General features: G+C 38.4%; 1 protein-coding gene across 3 annotated transcripts in view; it reads left to right on the forward strand.

Annotated features, from left to right (window-relative positions):
* The window catches only part of MYH11 (myosin heavy chain 11), a 547944-nt gene that overhangs the window by 270542 nt on the left and 249693 nt on the right, over window positions 1–27709 (forward strand). For all 3 annotated transcript variants that reach the window (XM_044089163.1, XM_044089164.1, XM_044089165.1), the window contains 3 exons: window positions 1311–1374; window positions 6783–6881; window positions 9269–9412. In XM_044089163.1, coding sequence (XP_043945098.1) covers window positions 1311–1374; window positions 6783–6881; window positions 9269–9412 — 307 coding nt within the window. The remainder of the gene's footprint in view (window positions 1–1310; window positions 1375–6782; window positions 6882–9268; window positions 9413–27709) is intronic.

The raw sequence follows: 27709 nt of genomic DNA on the forward strand, positions 1-27709 counted from the left end.
GGATAAGCCTATTCCCTTTCCACAGAAAATCTGAGAGTTTTTATCTCCTTAGCTGAATTTCTCAAAGTCTCACAGTATATAAGAAGAGGCTATGAGGATCAAACTCGGGTCAATGAGAGGTAAACAGTATGATAACTATAATGCCATGCTGACAGCCATTAAAGTGTTTTGTGAGACAGTATTGATCATAGCATATCCCAAATAGAAATTTGCAGTTGTTGATCAGTAGATCAGTCATAGTTTTCATCAGAATACAATTGTCCGGGTATTATTACACAGCATTAATGCATCCTAGAATAATCCTGAAAATCTACAGCTAAGTGTTGGCCCTAAGGAAGCCTGATTGCACAAATGATCCAGGTGTATCGCATTAGTTTTTCAGCAACAGTGAGATTGTTTCAGGTTGATTCACACAGGTATATACACAATATTTATCTGAAAACTGACATCAGTCTTTACCTGCATACCACATTTATGTTTGAGATTATTTCCTGTATACATATTTTTGGGAACCTTTTTAATTAACCACTGGAACCAAAAATTCTTCTCAGTTTATTTCTGGCTCTTAGAGCATGTGCTGTTTCAAATAACTGCCTTATAACGCATGGAAAATCTGTACTTTCATTAGGATATTGTAATGCAAACTGTTCTAAACAAGAAACACAAACATAAACTCTGATGACAGATGAGAAATACTTAGCCCACCCTGTCTTCCACTTTCCCTGCTTAATAGATTAGAAGTTTGCCCTCATTAACAAAATGTCAACATCTTCCTTCCTTTTAACAAAATTTCCTTAGGTCTGTCTTGTTCATTATTGGAGCCTTCTGATTTGCAATCCCATCCCTACTCCTTAAAACCCTTACATATACGTACAGCTTTTTTAACCTTCCAATTCTTATGGAAGCCATTTTTATACATTCTCCACATTCAGTAAAAAAATCATTTGTTTTGAACTTATATTACTACTTTTAGGTCTTTTTCCATTTTAGCCATACATGCAACTTCCACATTATTTCATAACATACCACAGGTATTGTGTTCAAGAGGAAGACGTTTCCAGTTTATCATGTCAGATCTGAACTACATAAGCTGTCAAAAATGTTAGCACACTATATAAACAAAATGATTATGTTGGGGTCCTAATGTCTGGTAACGCCAAATTAGACTACATAAATATTGAGATAATTTCCAAGCTAGAACGCAAGTGTTAAATTGAATTGTGACACAGTGACTATTAGATTTATTTAGTAAAGATATAATTCTGGAACATTCTTTGAAAGATGACAAAGCTTTTTTTTATGTGTTACAGGGCAAGTTCATCCGCATCAACTTTGATGTCACTGGCTATATTGTTGGAGCAAACATTGAGACCTGTATCTTTTCTTGTGAATTGCAATGGAAAACTTAGCTACAATGTTTAGACAGATACAGTATAAACAAATCAGCTGTATGACTAAGAAAGGCAAATCCTAAGCTAGCTGCCTGCTGCCTAAACATAAAAGGAAAGTGTTTCTGAAGAATGAGTCGGCATTCTGTTCTTTACTAGGACAAGTTACATTTTTAGCTAGCTAAGAATGTTGTGTTTTTAGCAGTACAAAATAATTGGGGGGATCATATTCATTAGAATGTACGAAGAGGGGTATTCAATATTGGTTTTACTAATCAAAACTTCAAAGAGGAAAAAGTGGTGACCATAAATGACTGCTACCATAAAAATATTCTGTTAAGTGTGCAGGCCTTAAGTAAAACAGACTGTAACATCAAATGTATATTTACAATTGGAATTTTCCAGTTTTTATTTACAAAGATCACTATCTATAGACAATACACAGACAATATTTTTATTCTGCACTGAAAGCTGCTAAGGAAACTCATAAAGAAAGTATACAGTGCAATGGTAGAAAATGGTTTATGAAGCCTAGCATATAAAGATGAAATACTAGATAAAGCAATAATAATTATGAACTGCTAATGAGATTTTGTATTACAAGTGAGAAAATAACTCACTGAAAAAATCAAGCATACTGCATCAATGGAATAACTTTCATTTATTCCATTCCAATGAAATTCTTCAGATTTATATATTTTGGCTGATTCTATGAAGCTATTAGATACAGTACAAAATACTGCTGTATAAATCAGATGTATGTTGAGTAACTATGCAATACAAGATGCTATAAACTTGTACAATATGTTCTCAGTTAATCACCATTTAGGTTTACTGCACTGTAACACTTGTGATAAGTTGCAGATGTTCACTTATTTTAATATGTTGTGTTTTATTTATTGAATCTCTTGTTTTTCTCCGTATCACCTGTACCTTGCTACAGATTTCTTGGTAAAACTTTGATCTGATAGTGGTTATGTTGCTGAAACATTCACAAGGGTTTTGCCTAATGCACCTGTCTAAACACTGATAATTCATTCATTCGCTCATTCATTCATTCTCAAGCATGTCTTATCCAGTTCAGGATTACAAGGCAGCAGACTTCAGTCCCAATAGTCAGTGGACATGAGACAAAGAAATTAATCTTGGATGGGACACAGTCTATCAGAACATGATCACACATGCACAAGCACGCATGCCCACAGTACAGGAGGAAGTGTATACACACACACACACACACACACACACACACACACACACACACACACACACACACACACACAAACTGTGCACAGCTGTGAGCAAGTTAGAGGATCATCAGTTTACTTAAACAATGTGTTTTTGAGATGGTTTGTTTGTATGACCTTTTTTCCTTTTGGTTTCCATATTGTTGAGATATGAGATAAAATCAGAACACCCACTGAAAACTTTTGCAAATAAAGGGAGGATGTGCAGAAATTAAGCAGGATACTAAACACTGCACATCTGGATATCCAAATAAATAAATAAATGGACTTTATCATAACACGGGTAGGAGTTTTTCTTTATATGAGAACCAAGATACAAGTTGCTGGTGTAGAAATCAATTTTTTTAACCATGAGCACTTACAGTGTTCTTCTTGTTAGAGACATGGACAGCACTGCGGTTTACAGTGCTACAGTGACCAGCTCATCATTGTTATTCTGGCTACAACTTTTACAAATTTATTTTAAAACACATGAGTATACATACACATATACATACACACACACACACACACACATATATATATATATATATATATATATATATATATGTGTGTGTGTGTTTTTAGATTATATACATTTATGTATAAATGCATGCAGTGCACTCACACTCAGCTGGAAACACACATACACACACACACACGCGCGCGCGCGTGTGTGTGTGTGTGTGTGTGTGTGTGTGTGCGTGCGTGCGTGCGTGCGTGCGTGTGTGTGTGTGTGTGTGTATACATATGTTTCTGAGGATATTTAATTAAAAAAAAACTCTAGCATCCTAACACTGAATCAGGCATCACTAAATCACACCATTCATAAACCACAAAATATTAGAGAAATGTCTGACAGGCAATCAATAGTTTTTCAAGAGAAGGTGCCTCCCACATGGAGATTTGTGCCTGCATTTCAGCTGTTACTTTTATAGTCTGGCAAGTTGCATAACCCTGGGAAAGGTAAACTGTTTTATTAAGTATTGCCATTCCCTAGTGTTGCCTAATATCAGAGACAAAAAGTAAAAGTAGCAGGAGAGGGGTAGAGGTAAAATAGTTTTTGCCCTCTCGAAAACATTATGTCTTGTACATATCTGTGCCTCAAGCTGATCCCTGATAACCAGCATGACAAGCATGTTAGTCTCTTCTACTCTGTTTACAGGCATTTACAGCTTCGTTCTTCTTCAGTTTTATTATTTTGGTTTTTCTATCATTTCTCACGAGGAGACTTATTTTCCCCCTCTTTTTGTATTGGATGTTTTTGGCATTAAATGTTTTGCCCTTTCCGACTGATGTGGACTACTGTAATTTAAACACACACACACACACACACACACACACACACACACACACACACACACAAGGTATGAAGAGGTTAAGGGTTGTTTTATTCCGCAAAAACTGTTCTGTTACATTTCTGTGAAACTGGGTCATTGAGCTGTTTTTTATCCATATCATGTTTACATTCATTTGTAACAGCCCCAGACTTTTAATCTGCTTTATGTACTGAGGTGATACAGCTAACCTTGAGGAGGTCTACCCTTCTGTAGACATACACTCCACGTTTTCTCTGCCAGTAGACTTCTTGGTCCCATCACCCTCTCTGTCATCCAATCCCTCCTAAGATTAGTCTTGTAACCTTTCCCCAGCAGTTGCCATAAACCTTTCTTTCTCTATAATCCTTCATTTCTATATGACCTATGTACTGCTTTTGGAATGTAGCTCCACGCTGTATTCCTTTTTCCCTTGTGTCCTTCACTGTATACATTCCCACTGATATGAAATTTACTGCATTTCCCCAAATCCCCTAACCATCTGTATGATTCTAGCACTCCATTGTGCACTGTCACCAGTTTTATTTTCATTTCTTTGACATGGTTTTTAGAACCTGACCATATCATTCCAGATTATACTCATCAGTTACGAGGACAGTAGGAGAACAACATTAGCATCTGTGCAATGCACAAGGCTCCCTAGGATTCTTATGACCTTTGACACTGCACTGTTACACTACAATGTATGACTTAGCCTAGCAGTTACAGTGCCAAGGGTTTTTCATTACAATGTCTGCCCTGCTGTTAGTCTTCTGAGCACTAATCCTCATATCCTTTTCTCTCAAATGGGTTCATGAGGTTGCACTTGCTTCCACTGAAATTCTATGCCTACTGTCTGCCCACCCTGCAGGTCACACTAGAACCCACTAGGGATTACATTTTCTATTTGTGATCATTTTTGTTATCCTGGTATTGTCAGTAAATAACATTCTTAGCTGCTAGCCCTGGCGTAATGTTAGGTTTAAATAGTTTGAAAAGAACCAGATTAAACTTTAAACCCTGTGAAACTTCCATCAGTCAAAGGGTTCTTCTTCAACAGTCTCTCCAGCACCGCCCATCATTCTTTGCTTTCTGCCTGCTAGTTAGTTTCCTATCCACCTTACCAGAATTAGTCTCACCCTTATAAATTTAGCCTTCCTGCTGGCTACCTGTGAGGTTTAACATCAGAAGTTTTCCCGATTAGATGAACTTCTTTTCCCCGTATGCTTTAATGGGTAAGATTAAGCTGATGGTACCTATGCTGGAAAATGTTAGATGGGTGACAATTCATCTCATCTATGTATCTTACTGCTCTCTGAGTCCCCTGACTTATTTATTTAACTCTTCACTAATCACCTCCCTGTCAGTCTGTCCCCATGTCTGTCCATCCTCCTCTGGCATGCCAGTACTTTACTCTGCTGTTCTCTTTTACACATTAAGACTTAAATATTTTGTACACTATTACACAGTTTTATACTCTCCAGCACTTCAAAAGCAACACACATTAAGACTTAAATATTTTGTACACTATTACACAGTTTTATACTCTCCAGCACTTCTAGTAATCTTTAAAGAAGATAATAGAGATTCCTTTGCATTTTTTAGTTCTGATAAACATTTATACATTTATATCCTACCAGTAAAAGCACATGAATGAACAGAATTGCTGTCAAAGTCCCTCGTTCTTGGTCGTTATTTGTCCTTTCTAATACAATTTACAGTTTAAATTTCCCCTTTGAAGGCTCTGCATTTAGGTAATGTACATTTTATATGGCTGGAGACTTCACTAGTCATACTTTGTCCATCAGAGATGCATTAATGAGAAACCATTTACTCTGGTCTTACTAAATCTGAAAGCAACACAGTTATAGTCAGGTGTGATGTTCCTTAGGAAAAGAACAAATGTGTGTATATAGTCTGAGCTCACTGTAACCACACAACTGGAAAATATAAAGCTTTAGACTGAATTATCTTAAAAACTTCAGTAAATCAAAATAAACTGAAGAAACATTCATCTGAACATTGTCAGTGGTAAGATGAAATGAAAATCACGCAACCAGATGTAGAATTTAAATCAATTTATATGAAACCAGTCTAGACTTAATCCTAATTGAGGGCATTTCCAGGAAAACTCACACCAAGGCAAGGAAGGATACAGAAAGGTAAGAATATCAATATGCTATGTCTAAATGTTGAAATGCTTCATCTCAAAATAATATTCTTTGTTAATCTGCTCTGGAGGGAACCCATGGTGAATGCCATTAAAGTGAAAGCTTTGCTGAACGAGTCGGAATCTCAAACAAAACAAATACAATAATGTTAATGCTTGACTCTCTAGAATACTGGATTTATTTCATCTGAGTTATAATATTTATATAGTTCTTTCAATGTTTCACTAAAACAACTGTGATCACATGATAGATACTTGATAGTCGCATAAATATCTTAAGAATATGTCTGGATGAATCTGCATTTGATTTGTTAATATTTTTATTGAATGAGATTTAAATTTATGAATACAGAGTAAATGTAATTTTTGTTACTGTTATTCCTATAGCGTTTCTACATTTTTTTCAAACTAAAGTTAGCCTGTCAATATGTTACCGTATTATGTGGTAACAGCGGTTCATTGTACCCCCTTTAAACAGTGCTGCTTCCCCCTTCCCACAGATACATATGTCATGGCTGGAAAAGAACAGTCCTTATGAAACTATTCTTCACATGTAATTATTGTTCTATTAGCTTTATGTTATTATGCTACAATAGTGACTACTTTTTGTGAGGAAATGTAGTTGCCTGTTTTTTCTAGCAATGTAACTGGATCTAATAAACTCCTTAACACATGAACAAAGATCTACTGGAAAAGTCAAGAGCTATTCGCCAAGCCAAGGATGAAAGGGCTTTCCATATTTTTTACTATCTGATCTGTGGAGCAGGAGAGAAACTGAGAAGTAATAAAATTATCTGAATTGTAACTGAATAATAAATGTTTTTAATTAATGTACACAATCATATTGCATGACAGGCAAATTTGTGTTGTGGGTTACTGTTCTGCATGAGAATAGGGATCTTGATGTTATAGCAATGTTATTATCTTTTTCACTGCATTTTGTATATGCTTTTTTGTCCCCATGCCTGCCAACCGTCAGTCCTCCCCCAATCAGATATGCCCGTTTGTTCTTGTAATTCGGAATTACACCCAAGATTGGACCAAGATCTGTCTGAAGGGAGGAGGGGTCATCATCCAGGCAGCCAACATCTGTTAGCATTGCCATGAAGGTAGACACACCTCCAAAACAACCACAGAGATCTGGCTTACCACCCCTGACTAGGACACTTAACAGATCTATCCATCTAATCCTGCTATGACCAAGGACAATTTTTGCCACCAGCTGGGTGAGTTTGGCTTATCCCCAGACTGGGACCCAAATGATGACCTATCGATGTAGCCCAAACTAGCAAATATTAATGCCAGTCAGTGACCTTCATCACTCCTTATGTGACCTTCATCACTCCTTACGCACGCAGTGGAGGTCTTCTTTTCCTGCACTAACCCTGACCTAAGCCCTCCCTAATAATGCTGTAGGCACAGCATCATGGCATGGAATCAAATGACCCCTCCCTCTTCTGATGTGTGAGTGCTCCCACAGACACACCCATTTCACCCCCGAGCTACCCACACTAGCTTGGGATTCCAAATCTATGTCCTCTATTCAATGTTGCTTGCACAGGCCTCCACATGTACTGGAGCACAGCAAGGCCAGGAACCATCTCAACCAATGAGTTGCCCTTAATACTGTACACCTGCCAGCACTTCTAGCACCTGAGATGTCACTCCAAGTGGGGTTCTCTGGGCCATAGTTATAGATTTAATCCCTCTGCACCACAAAGCCTGGCCATCTCCTTTTTAATATTCATGCCCTTTCAGCGGAGGGTGACATCTATACTAGAGGTAACAAGAATGACTGAGAGGAATAGGACAGGTGATCTACAACTAAGTGTTTAGAAAACAGCAGTACCTGCTTCCTTTTGGCTTTCTGCCAAACCCTTCAGCTCAAATTACAGATTAGCATCTCTTCTTAAAATCGCACAAATCATTACACAACTTGTGTTCTAAAAGCATCTTCAAGTATGTGTAACTGTTCATATCGACTGACCGCTGTGTCTTTGCTATGACTTTCACCCTCCATCTCCCAGTTCTTACTTGATATCACGTGTGCTGTCAGTGGTACATTTATAACATATATAAGTCCTGAATGTAGGATGTATAAATACTGTTAAATTGAAGCCCTCTTTCTTCTTCAAGACAAAACACTTCACTGTTACCTGTTTGTTGGTGTTTTGGACTGACTTCTGCACCATTGTGGTACTACATTCGATACTGAATGTGACAACAGCTGACATAAGTGGGTCTGCCTTTTTCTTATTCGCAGTCTGAATTTCTCCCTATTAGGCCCTGTATTGCTGCAGTCCCATTGTAACACCTGATTTCCATGGAATTCAAGGCCCTGTATTGCTGCAGTCCCATTGTAACACCTGATTTCCATGGAATTCAAGGCCCTGTATTGCTGCAGTCCCATCGTAACACCTGATTTCCATGGAATTCAACTGTGCCCCATGATGCTATTATCAGAAAACTAAGTTTAAAAAGGAACAGTTGTTGTTACAGATCTTACAACACCCTTGTTTATTGTTCAGTTTAGAACAGATTTCCTTGCATCCAATGTTTGCTTGGGCCCATGCACGTAGAAATGGTGTAATATTTATGGTCTGCTTTCATTCCAGTCCTCCTATATAAAGCATGTGAACCCTTTGCATAACTGTGGTGCCTTTCTGGTTCTTATACAGAATCCCCCAGATGAGCTCATGTCATGAGTTTCTAATTTCATGAAGAACAGCTGATTAAGAAACCCTGAGTACTCCTAGCCTGAATAGCCATAGAGAGAGAGAGAGAGAGACAGACAGACAGAAAGTCACAGGCGGGTATAAACAGCCTTACACACACACACACACACACGCACACAAACAGCCCTCCACACACACAGACACACACACACACACACACACACACACACACACACACACACACACACACACACACACACACACACACACACACACTCTGCATTAGTATGTTTGTCACCAGCTGACACGGCCATTTTGTAGAGTGTCCTGTTATCATGTTAGAACCAGATATTATCTTTGTTTCTGTTCTCAGTAGCCAGGGAATATGTTCTGCTCTGCACTGCAAAAATGATTTTAAAGAAGAAAGTATGTTTCAGGGTGGAGAAGAAAAATGCAAATAAGTTGAAATGTTCTTTTTTTCTGTGCCTTACAGATGAGTTGCTACTGGAGAATTTCAATGACTATAGGTTTTTGTCTAATGGATACGTACCAATTCCTAGCCAAAAAGATGATGAGATGTTTGTTGAGACTCTGGAGGCCATGGCCATCATGGGATTCACTGATGAAGAGCAGACAGGTGAGAACAAGAAACATCTGAACAGCTATCACAAAGGGTTCTGCTTTCTGTGCCTCTTGCATGGCTAGTTATGTTTGGACAAGGTACAGAGCAAGTTATGTTCAGCCATTTATGATTCAACAGCTTGTGTGTTAGGCACATAAATTACCCAAGACAGGACTTTTGCTAAGTCAAAAATGTAACAGTTCACAGATAGCAACATTTGATGTATCTCTGATAGTTGTTAATGCTAGGAGCATCAGTAATAAAGTTTTTTATTGGAAAATTTGCTGCATTCTCACAAGATTGATGTTATTGTTTGCGAAACATGGTTAGGAACAATGACTGGATACTAGCTCTTTTAGGATGTAAATGTTTTTACTGTAACAGACATTCTAACAAAAAAATCAGGTGGAGGTGTTATGATAAGGATTAATGATTATTATGACAACCACAAAGCATTCTATAGCTATGTCAAGAATCTCAATGGCAACACTCAGATCTGCTCTGAGTTACAGCACAATGGCACTAAATATACAGACCCAACTGATATTGCCAACATCTTGGCAGATAGATTCAGTGCTAATTTTACCCCCCTCTCACCCCCTAAAGGGCCCATCTCTATACCGGAAAAATGCAAAGTTCCTGTAATCACGGCTGCACAGGTAAAAAACACACTCTCCAAAGCCAAGAACACAGCATCCATGGGACCAGACAACATCCCAGGCTGTGTTATACACAAACTACAGAATGAACTGGCACCCCACCTAAGTACCATGTTCAATCATAGCCTCACCTCAGACTTTGTGCCTGCTGAATGGCGCACAGCGAGGGTTATCCCACTCCACAAGGGGGGAAACATCACTGACCCGGGGAACTACCTCCCCATTAGCCTGACGAGCCGGGTCTGCAAGGCCATGGAATGTACATCGTGGAACTTATAAACAAAGACATCGGTAATCTCCAAACTCTGGACCCCACCCAGTTCGGGTTTGTAAAAGGCATATCATGTCTCCTAAACCTGATAGACTTCTTTGAAGCAGTCACCAAAGCCATAGACAAGGGTAAGGTGGTTAACACAGCCTATCTAGATCTTGCCAAGGCTTTCGACAATATCGACAGATAAACTCACTAAACTAGGTATAAATCCCTATGTCACAAAATGGGTTTCAAACTGGCTCACTGACAGACCCCACACTGTGAAAGTAGCAGACTCCAAATCCAACTTCAGACCAGTGACAAGTGGAGTACCACAGGGTTCAGTGCTAGGTCCTCTCCTGTTTGGTATCTACTTCTCTGAAGTACAGGCTAACACAGAAGGTCTTTGGCTAATGAAGTTCGCAGATAACTGCAAACAAGGAGCCATAATTGAAACTCCTAACGATGTGGACATCCTACAAAAGGGCCTCACTGAGACAGATGCCTGGTGTCAAAGCCAAGGCCTCAAGCTCAATGCCAAAAAATGCATTGTCATCCTCTTTGGTAAAAACTCTGTACCCATGAACTACAACATAGGTGGTAGTATACCTAACACCAAAAGTGTGATAAGAGACCTTGGGACACAAATGGACAGTAGTCTCTCCTTTGATAATCACATTGCCACAGTAGTCAGGAAATCCTTCTAGTTGGCACACCTCATCACAAAAGGTTTCTCATCCAGAAAAAAAGGGGTCATTGTTCCCCTCTACCCATCACTCATTAGACCCATTATAGAGTACAACACCCCTTTTGGTATGTACCTCACAAGACATCTATAACAACTGGAAAGGCCGCAGAAATACCTCACAAAGAGGATTACCAGCCTCAAACAGATGCCCTACTCAGACCATCTCAAAAAACTCCAGCTTTACTCCGTTGCATATCGCCTACTCAGAGGTGATCTCTGCCTAACATACAAAGCTATGTCAAACCCAGAGCTGTTGGACATGCTCCACTTAAAAAATCCCAATCCCTCCGAGCTACACGCTCTAGGGACCTAAATCTTTTCACCACAATAAACAGAACATGCCGGAGGGATAGATTCCTGTCCCAGAGACTTCCCATACTCTGGAATAAACTACCTATCTATATCAAACAAAGCTCCTCATTAGCACTCTTCAAGAAAAATCTTGATGAGTGGATGGGAAATAGAAAATTCACCCCGGGGATCACTTCTGTGGTTCTGCTTGACAGTGGCACAGGAAAATAATTTTCTTGGGTGGCAAAAGCCAAGGTACTTTTTGGCTGGGCTTGTATAGGCCCCAGGGCCAATAGCCTAGTACCTACCTATGAACCTATGAAACCTGTGATTATTACCTGTTTAATGATAGCGCCAACATTGTAGATTGTGTAACTGTAACAATAAAGACAACCCTGGAACATATAACAATTGCTGGCTTGTATAGACTACCAAAGTCAAGCGCTGATGACCTAGAGGAATTCATATATTTCTTGCATGAAACAAAAGAGGAAAGAATAATAGTGTCTGCGGACTTACATATACTCAAAATAAACTGTAATTATATTGATTCAACAACATTAGTAAGAAATAATTTACAACATATGTTCAGGAACAACAGTTGCTTCAGATTGCAAAAAGCCTAGCAGGGAACAGAAAATGACTGCTACTTTATGTCAAGTTTCACCACCACTGATTTGCAGTGATCATGGTGTTATAAAGGTTAAATTGTTGCTAGATAATTCTGCCAAACTGAAATCTAAAGCGATGCACCAAAGATTAATAACAGATTATTTGGAAGCAAAACAGCCACTATCTAAAATTAACTGGAGTGATGCTTTCAATGGGAAAACTGCAAAAGGAATGTGGCAAGTTTTGAAAGAGAAATTGTTTCAATACAAAAAATCAGAACAATGTTTAAAATCAGGATCTAGGCACACAACATCAGGAAGATATATTTCCATAAGAACGAGATACTTGATTAAGGCGAGAGACAAAATATAAGAAATGGAAAAGAGGCCCAACTATTACTTTGAAAACTGAAATAAACAAGCTGGACAGACAAATTAAGCATCGTGTGAGACAAGAACAAGAAAATTTTAAAGAAAATTTATATAAAAATATTAAGCTTAATAGGAAACCATTTTATAGATACATACACTGTGGAAGGAGTAAAGAAATACAAATTGATAAATTGTGTGTAGATTCTAAAATTTATTCTCAGACACAACAGATTGTAGATACCTATTTACAAAATCTTATGTAAAGCAGTTTGGCTCCACAAAGGGGGTGATAAATTGTCTTACTAACATCCAAGTCACTAGACACTGAAATCAGATTAGATTATATTGAAAAAGAACTACACAAAATGGACCCAAACAAATCAGGGAGAAGATGGAATTAATAATAATGAGCTGAGAACACCACAGCATTAACTTACAGAACCATTATATCTGTTATCCACTATGTCATTTAAATATGGGGAGAGTCTGCAAGATTGGAGACATGAATTTATTTTATTTTATTTTAATTTTAGTTTGTTTATCAGGGTCTCTGCAGACCTCTGCATTGACTGCAAGTGCCACATCATCTCTACAGATTTAGGTAGTCATGCTTCGCAAAATGTCTGTCTCTCAACTTTATTACCAGATTTATTCAAGCTATGTAGGTCATTTACATATTACTGAGCACCAGTAGCTTGCTTGGTGTGCAGTCATATTTATCACTTCTTCAGTTTTAATGTGTAGTTGTATTTGAACTGGGAGTCATGCACAATGTCGCTAAGCCTCACAACTACATATTTTATGAAATACAAATCCTATTTAAGCTGCAGATTATTTTTGTTCCTCCCAGTTTAACCATCCAGCTCATCCATCCCAAGTCCCTTCATTGATCCTTTTTATTTTCCCATCTTCCAGAACAGTTGGGATGGAGAAACAGTCATGCTTGACTGAATGATTTTGTGATAGCATAAGCTCCTCCCTTTGCAAGACTACAGTGTTGAGACTGAAATGAAGATGAGCTCTGTAACTCATTCTCACCCCAAATACACACCACACACCTTTTGCAAGGCCACACCTGCCTTATCTCTGTAGCCTCAGACCATCCACCTATCTGTCTGCCAGGTGCAGCTTGAATAATGGAATTTGTTACAGTCCCTTCCTTAAGGGTAGGTGAACAAACATGAGTTACTCCCACTCCTCCCTGATTGGCTCCTCTGGAACTTGTGCATCCATTGGGTTGCAGTCATGGCTCCACCTATCTGTGCCATGGAGCTGGATTAATGTGCAGCTTGCATTTTTCTCAGTCATAAGAATTATATTATGAATGTTTCCATCCATTCTTGAATTTTGTTAAAAATACATTCTTGTCTCCTCTAAACCCTCTGTCTTGTGTCTTCATAACGTGGCCTGTCATCTTCATTTTTTTGAGCTACTTACAAGTTTTTGTCATGTCATCTCATTGCCTTCTTTTTTGAAAATTATACATATAAAGGTCATCGTTTCTGTCTTTACATAGCTCTTGTTATAGGCCATAAGAATGCCTCTACTGAGTTGTATTTATATGCAAGTTAATAGTTTTGCACTGATAATGTTAATTTATTTATCAGCACTTAATATTACATTTTAACTCATCATAAAGTTAATAACAAGGACATCAGGTACATTTGTGGCTACATTCAGAAATGTATATCAGTAATTTCAAAAGATGACAGCCTTATATATACTGAAGGTTGAGTTACTATGCTATCTACAAGCCAGACTGTCTACATTTTATGACCATTTAAAGCATGTAGTTCTAAGTTTTCCACAGAACAGCCAAACATTCATCACAGGGCAGACAACGCATCTGATGTAAAACCAGCATGCTTGTGTCATGCTTGGCAGAAAAGGGAGGTAAACAAATGAAACTACTTTGACAATGAACAGGCTACAGGGCTGTCAAGCAAGCATTTTCTTGTTACTAATGTACCTGACTTTCAAACATGGTCTATTATATGCATTTACACCCACCCGCACACTCACACACATAAACTGTAAGTGACAGGAAAGATTTATCCATCTGGATAACTCTGGACTCTAAGTAAATACAACTCACATTTAGAATACTGTGCTTTTTGGCTCTCATTTTTAATAAAACTGTTTGTATGGTTAAAATAATCTGCTTGACCCAAACATAAAGAAATGATTGAGATTTACATTTTATCCTAGCTTCATCTCTAGCTGCAATGAAATTTCTGTATCATTAACAGGTTAATGTGTCATAGAATCAAGATCAAATGGGGGGGGTGCACTTTCTTAGTGTGAGCCATGACAGCATGATATTTTTATCTATGATAAACATGGCATACGAGGCACTTTTTTAGTAATAAAAGGAAAAGTGCACCAACATGTACTTCTAGGTGTCTGCCTCTGATAAGAAGGCCAGAATTATTGATTCTGACTTATTTCCAGCATCCATTTTAGTACAAGCAAGTTGTTTTATATAGTGCATCATTTTCAGTGTCACGTTCTGAGAAACATATAAATCAGAAACATCGTACACAAGAAAAATATTGCAGTCAAACACTCCTGTTGTAGCAGGTTGTAGTCAAGCATCACAGTAAATTAGTACAATACTGTCACAAGTAAAATGTCCTTCAAACAAGTTTTCAGATAATTTCTTCAAAAGCTCAATGAAGAGCAGATTCTCAAAGAGGATACACAAAAATTAGGTACTGTTTTAAGAGTGTCCATTTCTGGAGTAGCTAAAGCCTAGTGCCTGAAATCTCAAAACCCCTTTCCTCTCCCTCTTCCCTTTGGCCATTCCATCAGCCATGTAAACCTAGGCTGAAATGTTTGTATATCAAGTGATAAGTGACCATGAAGGGCTTTGACGTTTTGCAACTTAACTGAAAAGATACGTTTTCCACCTAAATGACACCAGTTCAAACTGAAGTAGATGGGCACCCTGATTTTAAATCTAGACAGAATTTGAATAATTGTAATAATACAGCCATGTAATACATTAAGTACAAGCTACAGAACTGCATCGATTAACTTCAGATATACATCATACAGTACTGTAGGCCCAAAGGAACAAAGGCATAATACCATGCCCAAGGTGTCAGTAGCTAAGATGTATCCGATTCAGAAAATGCATTGAAAAAAACAATGCACCTAAGCTTCAATGCAGAGAACATCAAGGAAAAGTAACACAAGTTACACGACATCCTCTTTCCTACTCACCACTGGTACAAACGCCTCGCTGGGAGTTAAAACAAGAAAGCGAAGAGGAGAAAGAAATCTAAGAATGGATATAATGAAAGTGGCAGTACAAGCTGGTGGACAGATTGTGGAAACAGATGGCTGATGAGTTAAGGGTACTGAACAGGGATTTGGCTCATGGACATTTGGGGTGGTAAATGAAAAAAGTGTGATATTCTGAGATGGCAATTGGTTAACTAGTCGGCAAGAAAGGGCAGATGAGTGGAAGCTCAGAAAACAAGGCAGGGTGGGCAAAGTAGGAAGACATGATAAGAGGTAGTCGGCGGAGTGCAGGTGATGGGGAAGCAGATGGATAGAAAAAGAGAAAGAACAGAAGAGGAAAACACACAATAATGAGAAGAAAGTTCAGGTAAAATGACAGTGGCAGATATCAATGACGTGACAAAGGGAAGACATTGCCAGAACTAATCATACAAGTCACTGCAGAGATTTGGACTTTCAGCAATGAAGACAGACAAGACCAGAGTATAGTGACATACGTTTCTGTGCTTAAACCTGGTAAAGCACTAGGGGGAAGATGATCACATTGTTTACCAAATGACAGGGGTGGATGCAAGCTGTAGTACAGCTAGGCATCAGTGACCTACCGAATGAGAGATCTTAGATGTAGTAAACGGGGATCAGGGAAGTGGTAGAGACAGATGCCACAGTGGGGACTGGCAGTAGCCTTCTCAGAAGTGTTACCTTTCCTAGGAGAGTATTAGGAGGCATAATGACCCCCTGCAGCAGTAGACAAAGGAAAGGGGCTTAGGACAGTGAGAAGATGATGTGAAACCTGGCAAAGAGGCCAGATTTGTGTCAGGGATAAACTCCATCATCATCATCATCATCTAGTAGGGGCAGCAAGGCTCAGAGATAGGTTGGAGAGGTACACTATAATGATGATGATACATTCAAACTAAGAGAGAAACAAGTACAGCAAAGCGAAAGAGGAAGGGGTAGTAGGTATTTGGGCAGTAACAACCTTTCAGTTCAACTTTTTCCTTCTTAACCATATGCAAATGTCTTGCATGATGTCTTAGCACTGCCTATGATGTTAATCAGTGCCATAACTTGGGCAGGGCAAAGGAGGTAGCTGCCCCTGGTGCAAGCCATTAAAATGTGCAATCAGCAGTTGTCAACGGAGACCAAGTGAAGTACTAGGATTCATTAGAAAAGCCATGGATGACATTATGGCTTCTTAAATAAATGTATTAAGTAGTTTAATATGTTAGTAAATGTAAGCCGTGGTGGTGCAGCAGTAGCGTTGTCGCCTCACAGCAAGAGATTCTCCCGTTTGATTCTGGGCTGGGGCGCCTTTTGTGTGGAGTCTGCATGTCCTCTCCGCAGTCGAGTGGCGTTCAAAAGACATGCGTGAATGGGCATGCCTTCGTTGTAGGTTGGGCATCAGGCTGGCACCTCGGCACCGTAAAAATTGACTGCCAACCATTAGCAGACCGGAGTTCCGCTGTGGCGACCCCTGACCTGGAAAAGCCAAAAGAAAAACAACAACAACTACAGCTAGGAACTTGTGTAAGCTCTTTGCTACAGTTCAGAGTAATTGTTTTCCCTTTGGTCCTCTGGAAGACCTTTTTCTTTTGTCCTCAACTTTGGGTTGAGGGAGGGCTCCCATCTGTAGACCAGCCAGGACATTGGTTGACCTAGCCAAGAATCACGTTAGGCTCTTGAAAGTGTTTTAATTCACAATGTTCATCAACATTCTTCCTTTCTCATTCGGTAAATTTGCATTTACTAACCACTTTATTTTCTCATTAACTACTTATATATACACAAAGTAAGACTTGACAGTTTAGCCCTAGCTGTCTGATATGTATAGTTTTTTTCCCACTGTACTGTCCATGCCTCATGGTTTTATCATACATTTCTTGTAAACATCTCACTTTGAAACCATTTTTTTAAAGTTGAAGTGCATAGATCTGCTAATCGGGTCTACGTTTTACACACTGCACATACCTTATACATTATTGGGCAGTCTCCTGTATGTGGAAAACATCCCCCACAGTATTTTCAGGCATTACTTTGGTTGTTCTCTTTTGTTTTTGCAACAGATCATTACATCTGATCATTAAGCTTCCCCATGTTACTACTCCAGTGACCCAGTAGCACTATGGCCCATTCAGTTTCCTCAGGGCAACAGTCAAGCACTGACACTGGTGCCATTATTTGCAGTAAGGCTGGTGGCTATCTGCCTGTCCTTGCTACTACTCTTGACTCATGTCCAGTTGTCACTTCTGAAAACAGAGGTAATCCAGAGTGCTCAAGTGAAGTCTGGTAGCCCACCTGTGACCCAGCTGGCGGCAGGACTAATGAGAAACAGAGGACAAAGGATTAGCAGATAAAATCACTTCAGCTAGCAGATCTAGGGGGGTCTCTTTCTGATACCCTCCATGTGGGATGAATAAAGACACCTTGTTGAAGTTTCCAGTAATTTAACAAGAACACTCATTCATCTCACTCGTCCATCTACCTACTTAACTGAATAAACTACTGGAAACTTCAGCAAGGTGTCTTTATTCCTCACACATGGAGGGTATCAGAGAGACAGTAAGTATAAGAAACTTAAGGTTAAGAATACCTTTCTTAAAAGAAGCAACCTTTGATGTGCAGGTGTAGCAGAGGTGATCCAGACATCAAGCATGGTGTTTCTCTTTCAGTTACATCATTTCAAGTGGCTCATTCGGATTTGCATAAAGATAGAAAACACTCTGCTGTTCTAATGTCAGACTTTTAATATTTAACCATTGAGACAACAGCATTACAAATGTTATTTATTTTATATACATATATATATATATATATATATATATATATATTTGTGCTCCCTATCACTTCCTCCATCTCCACAACTCAGTAATCTCTCCCAATTCCCATATCCTGAAATACCGGAAAACAGCAGCATGAGCCAGGGATCAGGGCTTTCTTCCAGCTATAGAATTTCTTGGATGCTACTAATACCTCCTCAGGTTGTCAGGAAAGTACAGGACAACGTCTGCTGCTCTGAATCCAGTCCAAGTACTAACTTCTTCAATCATATGATTCCTGAAGGAGTACACGGAAACTTATTCATAAACTCTCTTTCCACAGAATTACTTTTTGCAAGTGCTGCTTTTCTGGGCCTTCCCCAAGTACATTTCTTGTTGGAGGAGTCCTTCAACACTCTCACCATGTGATAGCTAAGTGGACATTAAATGCTCACTCCCAATAATCAAACCTGGGTTATGTGATGAGTAGTCAGGGCCAATACCACTACACCATGGAGACAGCTGAGATTAAAGCATTAATTAATGCAAGAGGCTATGCATGTTAATTTCCAGTGACCAAAGTATGAACCAATCAGTTTACTTTGGTGCCTTTAAATGGGGCAACTAAGACAGAGCAATAACAATGTGACAGGAAATGAAGCACTGTTGTTGGGCCAGCAGTAACCTTAATAATTGGATGGGAGATAGGAAATTCACCCCGGGGATCATGTCAGTCACCCTGCTAGACAGGGGTCCAGAGAAGTAAATATTGTGGGAAGAAATATCCAGGAAATTGTTATGGCTAGGCTTGTATAGGCCCTAGGGCCAATAGCCTAGTACCAACTTATGAACCTATGAACCAGTTGGTAGTACTTCCAGTCCTTCACTACCTCTCCAGTGACAACCTGATCTCTGCAGACTACTCTGTGAACATACATTCCAGTAAGTGATTTTTAACATTATAAAATACATAAAGGCACAATGGAGTAGTAAGACTCCAAACCCATGTTCCACATACTGCAATAAGGCAGATGAAAGGTAAGAATAAAGTGTTGGTGGACTGACACAATGTATCATCCCACAAGCACATCAGTGAAGGAAGATGTATGACTGGTGCAGTAAGAAGAAGAGGCTTTTGCAATATCAGTAGCACATGTAACACATTCTCCTTTGGCGGAGAAGGTTGTGGGTTCTATCCCTACACAAGGTAGCTGGATTGTTTACAGAGCAGTGCAGCATAACAGGGGTGCTGCACACCTGAATGTGTTGTCCTTCAGATGAGATGTTAAGTGGAGGTCCCATCTGCTTGAGTTGGTGGTAGCTCAGGTGGATGTAAAAGACCTCAAGGCCCCTATCACAAAGAGTAGTGGAAGTTCCCCAATTCCCTGGCCAAATTTTCCCTAGTAGTATACATACCACTGCAGGTCTCCCCTGAAAAGAAGCTAGTAGCCTAGCAGGACTAACAGAGCTGAAAAGAACAAATAAATAAACAAATATAGGGGATATGAATCTGCCTAGAATGGACTGGAAGATTACAAGTTCCAGGCTGGAGAAATAATGGATGGTGGCTAAGGTTGTGGACCTTGAGACCATCATTCATTTGGTCTGGTGCAGAACAAAACTAGAAAGGGCAGAATACTGGCTGCAGTCCTATCTATAGTGGAGGAAGTCGAAAGTGTCCATGTGAAGATTCAATTAACCAATACTGATCATGTGACTTTGTGGTTCAGAATGTGGAAAGAGGCCAAGAATACAAAGACAAATAAAACAGTATGAGATTTTAGTGGAGTACAATATGTCAACATGGGGTTCAATTATGATTAGGGATTCTATGAGAATGCGAGTGGATAAAGTAATCAGTGCTTTGAACAAGAATTTGAAGAAGAGTCAAAAAAGGAAATAGAGAAGAAGGCCAGTAGCCATTAGAATGTGAGCATGGTCAAAAGGGCAAAATATAGGGCATACATGGGAAGAAAGGGAGAAGGTGAGAGAGCAGAGTATTCACTGTAGAAGGACACAAGGAAAATACTGATAACTAAGGTAATGGCTGCATATATGCAAGTCAAAATTGTGTTGGGAGAGGAGATAAAAACTGGAACAAAAGCTTTTTTTGCAGGTTTATAGCAGAAAGAAGAAATGATAAAACAGTTCTGAACAGGAGGGACATCGTGGCAGATTGGGAAAAAGCAGAAGTACTGAAATAATAATTCATCTCAGTCTTTAAATATGAAAAGAGAAAAAGGGTGCCATATTGGGAAAGTGGTAGGACAGAGTGTGGGGATGGATGCCAGAATAGAAAGGAAAGATGTTGGGAGGAAACTGGATACCCTAAAGAACAACAAGGCACATAGACTACATAAACAGTCAGGGTCTTTAGAAATCTAGATAGTGTGCCAGCAGCTTCTGTGATGGAGATGTAAAATGCATCACTGATCAACACAGAAGCTTCTAGAAAGGGAAGATGGCAAAGTGATACTAGTGTAGGAGGGTGGGGGGAGCAGCAAAAGGCTGAAGAGGTAGAGGTCTTTTAGCTTAACAGTGGTGGTAGGGCAACAAATGCTAGATGTTTTCCTAAAGAACTACTGTCTCCAGGCCAATACCCAACTTAGGTTCATGGTCAATAAAGATTTATAACATTTTTAAGTCTAACTTGATCTGACTGTTACAGGAGAATCATGATATAAGTGGTTTACCTGAACGTCATTAAAGTCTGTCACTCAGCCCTACCTTTGGGGCTAGCGCTGCTGTATTGTTGATGGGTAGGACTTAGATGTTTACCATGAGAGGAACAATGTAAGGAATAAGAGAAGTTACTTATGGAATACTGGGATTGGTCCTGAGTCCAGTACTCTTCAAGGTTGTCATTTTACACATATTTGAGGGAATGGACAAGAGCAGCAAGCCTGTTTACTGATAACACAATTTTAAGGGCAGCAGTGGACTACTGTGGAAGACTGTAATGAGGAACCTGAAAGACTGGCCAAGGTGGTAGGTGACATTTGGTGCAAACAAATGTGAAAGGCTGCACTTGGGAAACAATGACCCTGATGTGAAATATCAGCTGTGAAGAGAGAAAAAGATGGCAAAAGAACAGGAAAAGAATCTGGGGATGCTGATTACATGTGGACAAAGTAAGGTTTGTGAGTCAGTGGCAGACAAAATGCTAGGGTGCTTCTGCAGGGGGATAAACTCAAAAAGCAAAGAGGTAGTACTTCTGCTCTATTAGAACATATGTCAAGTATAGCAGAGTGTTAAGAGTCCAGAGGATGGCCACTAGAAACCACTAGAAGGTTAGGTAGCATGGAGAAAGAGGGGTTGAACAGATTAAAGGAGCTGTAGCTCTTTTCACAACACAAGGGAAAAGAGCATGGAAACAACATATGGAAACACAAACTCATATTAGTGAGATATGAAGGGGTGGGCATGCAGAGAAAAGGTTGGAGAGGAGAAGGGTGACGGGCAAAAAACAGACTGAAGGGACCAGCTGCTCCCCAGATCTACAAGTACAACTTCATAGAAAGGGTTGTGGTCCCATGAAACAGAAAACCAGAATGGGTGATGGAGAGAGACTACCAAGGAAATATTCAAGATAGCACATGACAGGTGGAAAATCGCTGGAAGGAAGGAAGAGCTAGAGGGGAGGTAGGATAACTGCATTTAAAGGGCACACTATATATGCTAAGTGGCAGCTTCTGCCATAAAGCAAATTTAATGTGGTACCTAACAAATGGAAGGACAGATGAGTCACATTTGTGCAGACTAACCATGTGACTGTAGGAGGTAGCATTTTCTATGGACATTCATCCTACAGAGGTATATCTGCCTGTGCGTCTAAAATGTCTGTATGTGCAGATAGTTCAAAAACAAAAAAATATTCTGGATTGCAAGTAGCATTTATATCCAGAAGTTTACTTAGAACTGACAAAGAAAGAGAGGGACATACTTCTTTTTAATGAATCTATTTGCCTTTCATATCAACATTTAACTTCCCCACTTCCTGATATGAGAGAATGATGATGTTCAGCAAACCTGGGGGGGGGGGGGGGATTCTGTAATATTCTTTGCCAGTCCTTCTCATTAATAATGTTCCAGTAAAGCAAATAAGGAGAGAGTTTATTTCTAATGGCTCCTTCTTGCTCGAGACAGCTTCAGTTTTCCTTTCTTCAGGAAGCAGCTTGTCAGTATGTTAAGCTTCCACTCAGGAAAACCTATTTTGTTTTGTTTTTTTTGACAACTGAGAAATGTTTTGTATCTCCCTATTTGCTGTCTTTATCTCAGCCTAGAAGTTGATGTTTCACTTCCTGCTTTTTTTCCTTTATTCTCTTATTCTGTTACACATTTTGAAAAAGGTAAAAAAAAATCTAGCACTAGGAAACCTTATGTCTGTAAATAAAATGTGATGTCCCTACAGGTGCATTCACCAAAGTTGTTGGCTTACGCACCTCACCTTATCAAGTATGGGGTATCTTATTCCTTTAAGACTTAACTACCTCACTTCAAGTTTAATTCGCTGTTGTGGGTGATACGATCCAAGAAGAACTTCACAACTCTAATTTGAAGCTATTTATTAACCAATCAAACACATAATGTAATCAAGTGTATATGATTTTATTCATGGCATAGGTAGGTTTTTTAATACAAAAACATATTTTAAAATTTTAATTTGCAATTGTTTTTAATGACAGCACTGAGCACTTTAAGGGACTAGTACTGTTTAATTACTTTTAATTGACTTGATTACATTATGTGTTTAATTGGTTAGGGGGAGTATATAACCCTGGGTTAAAATTTTTATTGTGTTCTGATGAAGTCTACTATGTTAGATGAAAGCGCTTAACCGGAGTGTTTATGCATACAATAAATAGTTTCAAATTAGAGTTGTGAAGTTCTTCTTGGATCGTATCACCCACAACAGCGAATTACTCTTTGTGGACTGTTTTTATTAGTTGTCATTCGCTGCTTTTTGACTTTTTACTTCAAGTTTGTGCTATCTTATTCATTTATGGCTTAGCTATCTTACCTCATCAAGTTTGAGGTATCTCATTCCTTTAGCAGTGTCAGTGGCACAAAAGTTAGCAATCTGGCCTTTGGTATAGAAGGCTGTGGGTTCTATTCTCACACCCGGTAGAGTGATTATTGATACTGGAGTGCAGAAAAAGGGGAGTGCGGCACACTTGAGTGAGTTGTCCTTCAGATGGCACATTAAACTAAGGCACTGTTTACTTAAGTTGGTGGTAACTCAGGTGGATGTAAAAGATCCTATTGAAAAAAGTAGGGGTTCTTTATTGATGATCAATACGTATATTACATTATTGTTATTGCACTATTAACAGAATTGATATTATATACATTTACACTTTTATACAATACTAAGCATTTATATAACTAAGGATCCCCCCACCCCTTTTTCCCAAAGCCAATAAAGTATTTTCTGTAGAATTTCTGCTATTTTCCATTAAAATTAATTTCATTAAGTCTTTCCATCCATAGTGTCCATAAAATATAACATTTTTCTTCATTTCTTTTTGTCTTATCGTATCATAATACCATATTGCAACATGTTCATGGTTATATGTTCTATCTTTTCTAAACCTTTCAGCATTTTATTTTTACATATTTCTTACTCCAATTTCTTTACTCTAATACATTTTAAAAAAATGTGTTCGGTTGTTTCAAATTCACCACAATGAATACAAATCCTTTCTTGTTTTCTTTTATATGGCATATTACCTTTGACAGGTAATTTACTTATTAATAATCTCCACAAAAAATATTTGCATTCATATATTTTTCTGCACTACATGAATCTTTCTTTAATAGCTTTTTTCTTTTTCATTTCTAATAATTTCCAAGGAAAGTTGAAATAGTGTTCTGTCATAATGTTTAAATACCATTATTTCCTGTTTGTTTCAGTTATATTCACTTTTAACTTCCATAGGAATATTTGTTTTAATATTCCTTAATTCCTTCATTCATATAATTCTTCATTCTTTTCCTATTTTTTTTCCCCAAAACACTTATATTTATCCTACAAAAGGCATTTGATCAAATTCTTATATACTTATTTGCATCTTTTAAAAGCTTTATACAGGTTCAATGATGCTGTATGGACAATTGGATTTATTAACCCCCAACCATCCTTCCTCTTCTTTTACATACAAAATTCCCCTTCTCACTGGATTCAGTCTGGATCCCCATATGAATAAAAACATCATAGACATTATCTCTTTTTCATAGTTAGCTGATATACATATATTTGTTAAATATTATAATTTACCTAGTAAAATAGAATTTCAGATGGCGTAGTGGTGCTGCGGTAGTGTTGTCGCCTCACAACAAGAGGTTCTCCGGTTCGATTCTCGGCTGGAGTGCCTTCTGTGTGGAGTCTCCATGTCCTCCCTGTATTTGTGTGGGTTTCCTCCCACATCACAAAGACATGTGTCTAGAGTGTTTCTTCCCAGGCTTCTGTTGAAAATTGGGTTTGTTTCAAGTCAGACTTTCCCAATAAATAAATTTATCAGATATGTTTTTTTTTTAATATGATAGTTCTGGTTTGTAAAAGGCAGGTCATGTCTCCTAAATCTGATAGACTTCTTTGAAGCATTCACCAAAGCCGTAGATGAGGATAAGGTGGTTCACACAGCCTATCTAGATCTCGCCAAGGCTTTCGACACCATCCCACACTCTGGAATTATAGATAAACTCACTAAACTAGGTATAAATCCTTATGTCACAAGATGGGTTGCCAACTGGCTTACTGACAGAACTCACACTGTGAAAGTAGCAGACTCTAAATCCAACTTCAGACCAGTGACAAGTGGAGTACCACAGGGTTCAGTCCTAGGTCCTCTCCTGTTTGGTATCTACTTCTCTGAAGTACAGGCTAACACAGAAGGTCTTTGGCTAACAAAGTTCACAGATGACTGCAAACTAGGAGCCATAATCAAAACTCCTAACAATGTGGACATCCTACAAAAGGGCCTCACTGAGACAGATGCCTGGTGTCAAAGCCATGGCCTCAAACTCAATGCCAAAAAGTGCATTGTCATCCCTTTTGGTAAAAACTCTGTACCCATGAACTAACACATAGGCGGTAGTCTACTTAACACCAAAAGTGTGATAAGAGACCTTGGGACACAGGTGAACAGTATCTCTCCTTTGATAATCACATCACCACAGTAGTATGGAAATCCTTCTACATGGCACACCTCATCACAAAAGGTTTCTCATCCAGGAAAAAAGAGGTCATTGTTCCCCTCTACTCATCACTCATTAGACCCATTATAGAGTACAACGCCCCTTTTGGTATGTACCTCAAAAGACATCTACAACAACTGGAAAGGCCACAGAAATACCTCACAAAGAGGATTACTGGCCTCAAACAGATGCCCTACGCAGTCTCAAAAAACTCCAGCTTTACTTTGTTGCATATCGCCTACTCAGAGGCGATCTCTGCCTAACATACAAAGCTATGTCAAACCCAGAGCTGTTGGACATGCTCCACTTAAAGAAATCCCAATCCCTTTGAGCTATATGCTCTAGGGACCTAAATCTTGTCACCACAATAAACAGAACATGCTGGAGGGATAGATTTCTGTCCCAGTGACTTCCTGTACTCTGGAACAAACTACCTATCTATATCAAACAAAGCTCCTCAGTAGCACTCTTCAAGAAAAATCTTGATGATTGGATGGGAGATAGGAAATTCACTCCAGGGATCACTTCTCTGGCTCTGTTTGACAGGGGCACAGGAAAATAATTTTCTTGGGTGACAAAAGCCAGGGTACCGTTTGGCTAGGCTTATGTAGGCCCTACGGCCAATAGCCTAGTACCTACCTATGAACCTATTATATGCCTTCCAGAATGTGCATATGTTTTTTTATTTCCTGAATAATGTTTTCCCATTTTTATATATTAATTTTTTCCTAATACAATTTCTAGTATACTTATGGTCACTCTATTAAACTGTATATCTCTAAAACTACCCATGAATCCAAAACCTTTACTTTTTTCTTTATTTATACTTAGGCCAATTGTCTTTAACTATTCCATTAACTTTTTAATTGTTTCATCCATTTCTTCTTTATTTTTAGTGATTAATACTATATCACCTGCATATGCAAATATCATTGGTAATCATATTTTTACCATTATTTTATACCCTACCATATTTAATTTCCTATTTATTTTATTAACAACTGCATTCATAACTAAGGCAACTATGGTACTACTCAACAGGCATCCTTGTTTTATTCAACATCCTATTTTGATTTCTTCATTTCGCCATCCATTTAAAATTATTTTTGTGCTATTTCTTTCATATACTGACTTAAATACTTTAACTATTCTATCACTTATATTATAAGCCTCTAGTTTATCCCATAAAGCATCCTATTGTATTTCATCAAATGCCTTACTTAGATCTCCTACCATAATTTTTGCTTCTACCTTTTTATTTACAGTATCATCTATTACTTCTTTTACTATCCACAATAAGTCTTGACTTCCGTTCCCTTTTTTACCAAACATTGTTTGATCAAGCAACTTTTCTACTTTATTTGTTATTCTTTTATTTATTATTCTCATAAATATCTTATAATCTGCATTATTCAATGCTATTGTCCTCCAGTTTTTATGCCATCTTTGTCTCCTTTTTTACAGATAAATGTCATGATTCCATACATATCTGTTAATCTATTATACCCTTCCTTAACCATTCATTTAATACCTCCACAAAAAGGACTTTCTGCCAATTTTCTATATTATTATACATATGATATTCAGTACTATCTAATCCTGTAGCTGTATTATTTATTATTTATTTGACATTTGTTTACCGGGTTGGTCCAACTGATCAAAAGCCTTTTTTCAGAGGAGACCCATGGGGGAAAAGCTCCACAAGTAATACAGACAAATAGTTTAAGTTAAAAAAATCCAAAATTGTATAAACAAATAGAAATAGGTAGTAAAACAAGTTCAAAGATGTGCACACATATAGTATAACAGATCCACAATGTAACAAATTGTAGATTAGAAGTCATATCATCCCTGTCCCTCTACTCAGTTTCATATAGACTCCTCAGAGGTGACCTCTGTCTGGCATACAAAGCAATCTTAGACTCCACCTTGATGGGACTACTGCATATTTATTATTTATTTTATTTATTTATTGCATTTGTTGACCGGGAAAGTCCACTGGGCCTAGAATGAGCCCATTTTCAGTGGAGGCCCGGGGAGAAAAGCTCCACAATAATTACATACAAAGATATAAAAGCATAACATATAACAAAGAATAATGATTAATACCTTTATCTTGAATGAAAATAATGTAAAAAATAGAATTAATAAAAGGCATATATTCAAGTAACACAAT

This window comes from Protopterus annectens, chromosome 12.part0 (genome assembly GCF_019279795.1).
Source record: "Protopterus annectens isolate FY-2018-M chromosome 12.part0, PAN1.0, whole genome shotgun sequence".
Taxonomy (NCBI): domain Eukaryota; kingdom Metazoa; phylum Chordata; order Ceratodontiformes; family Protopteridae; genus Protopterus; species Protopterus annectens.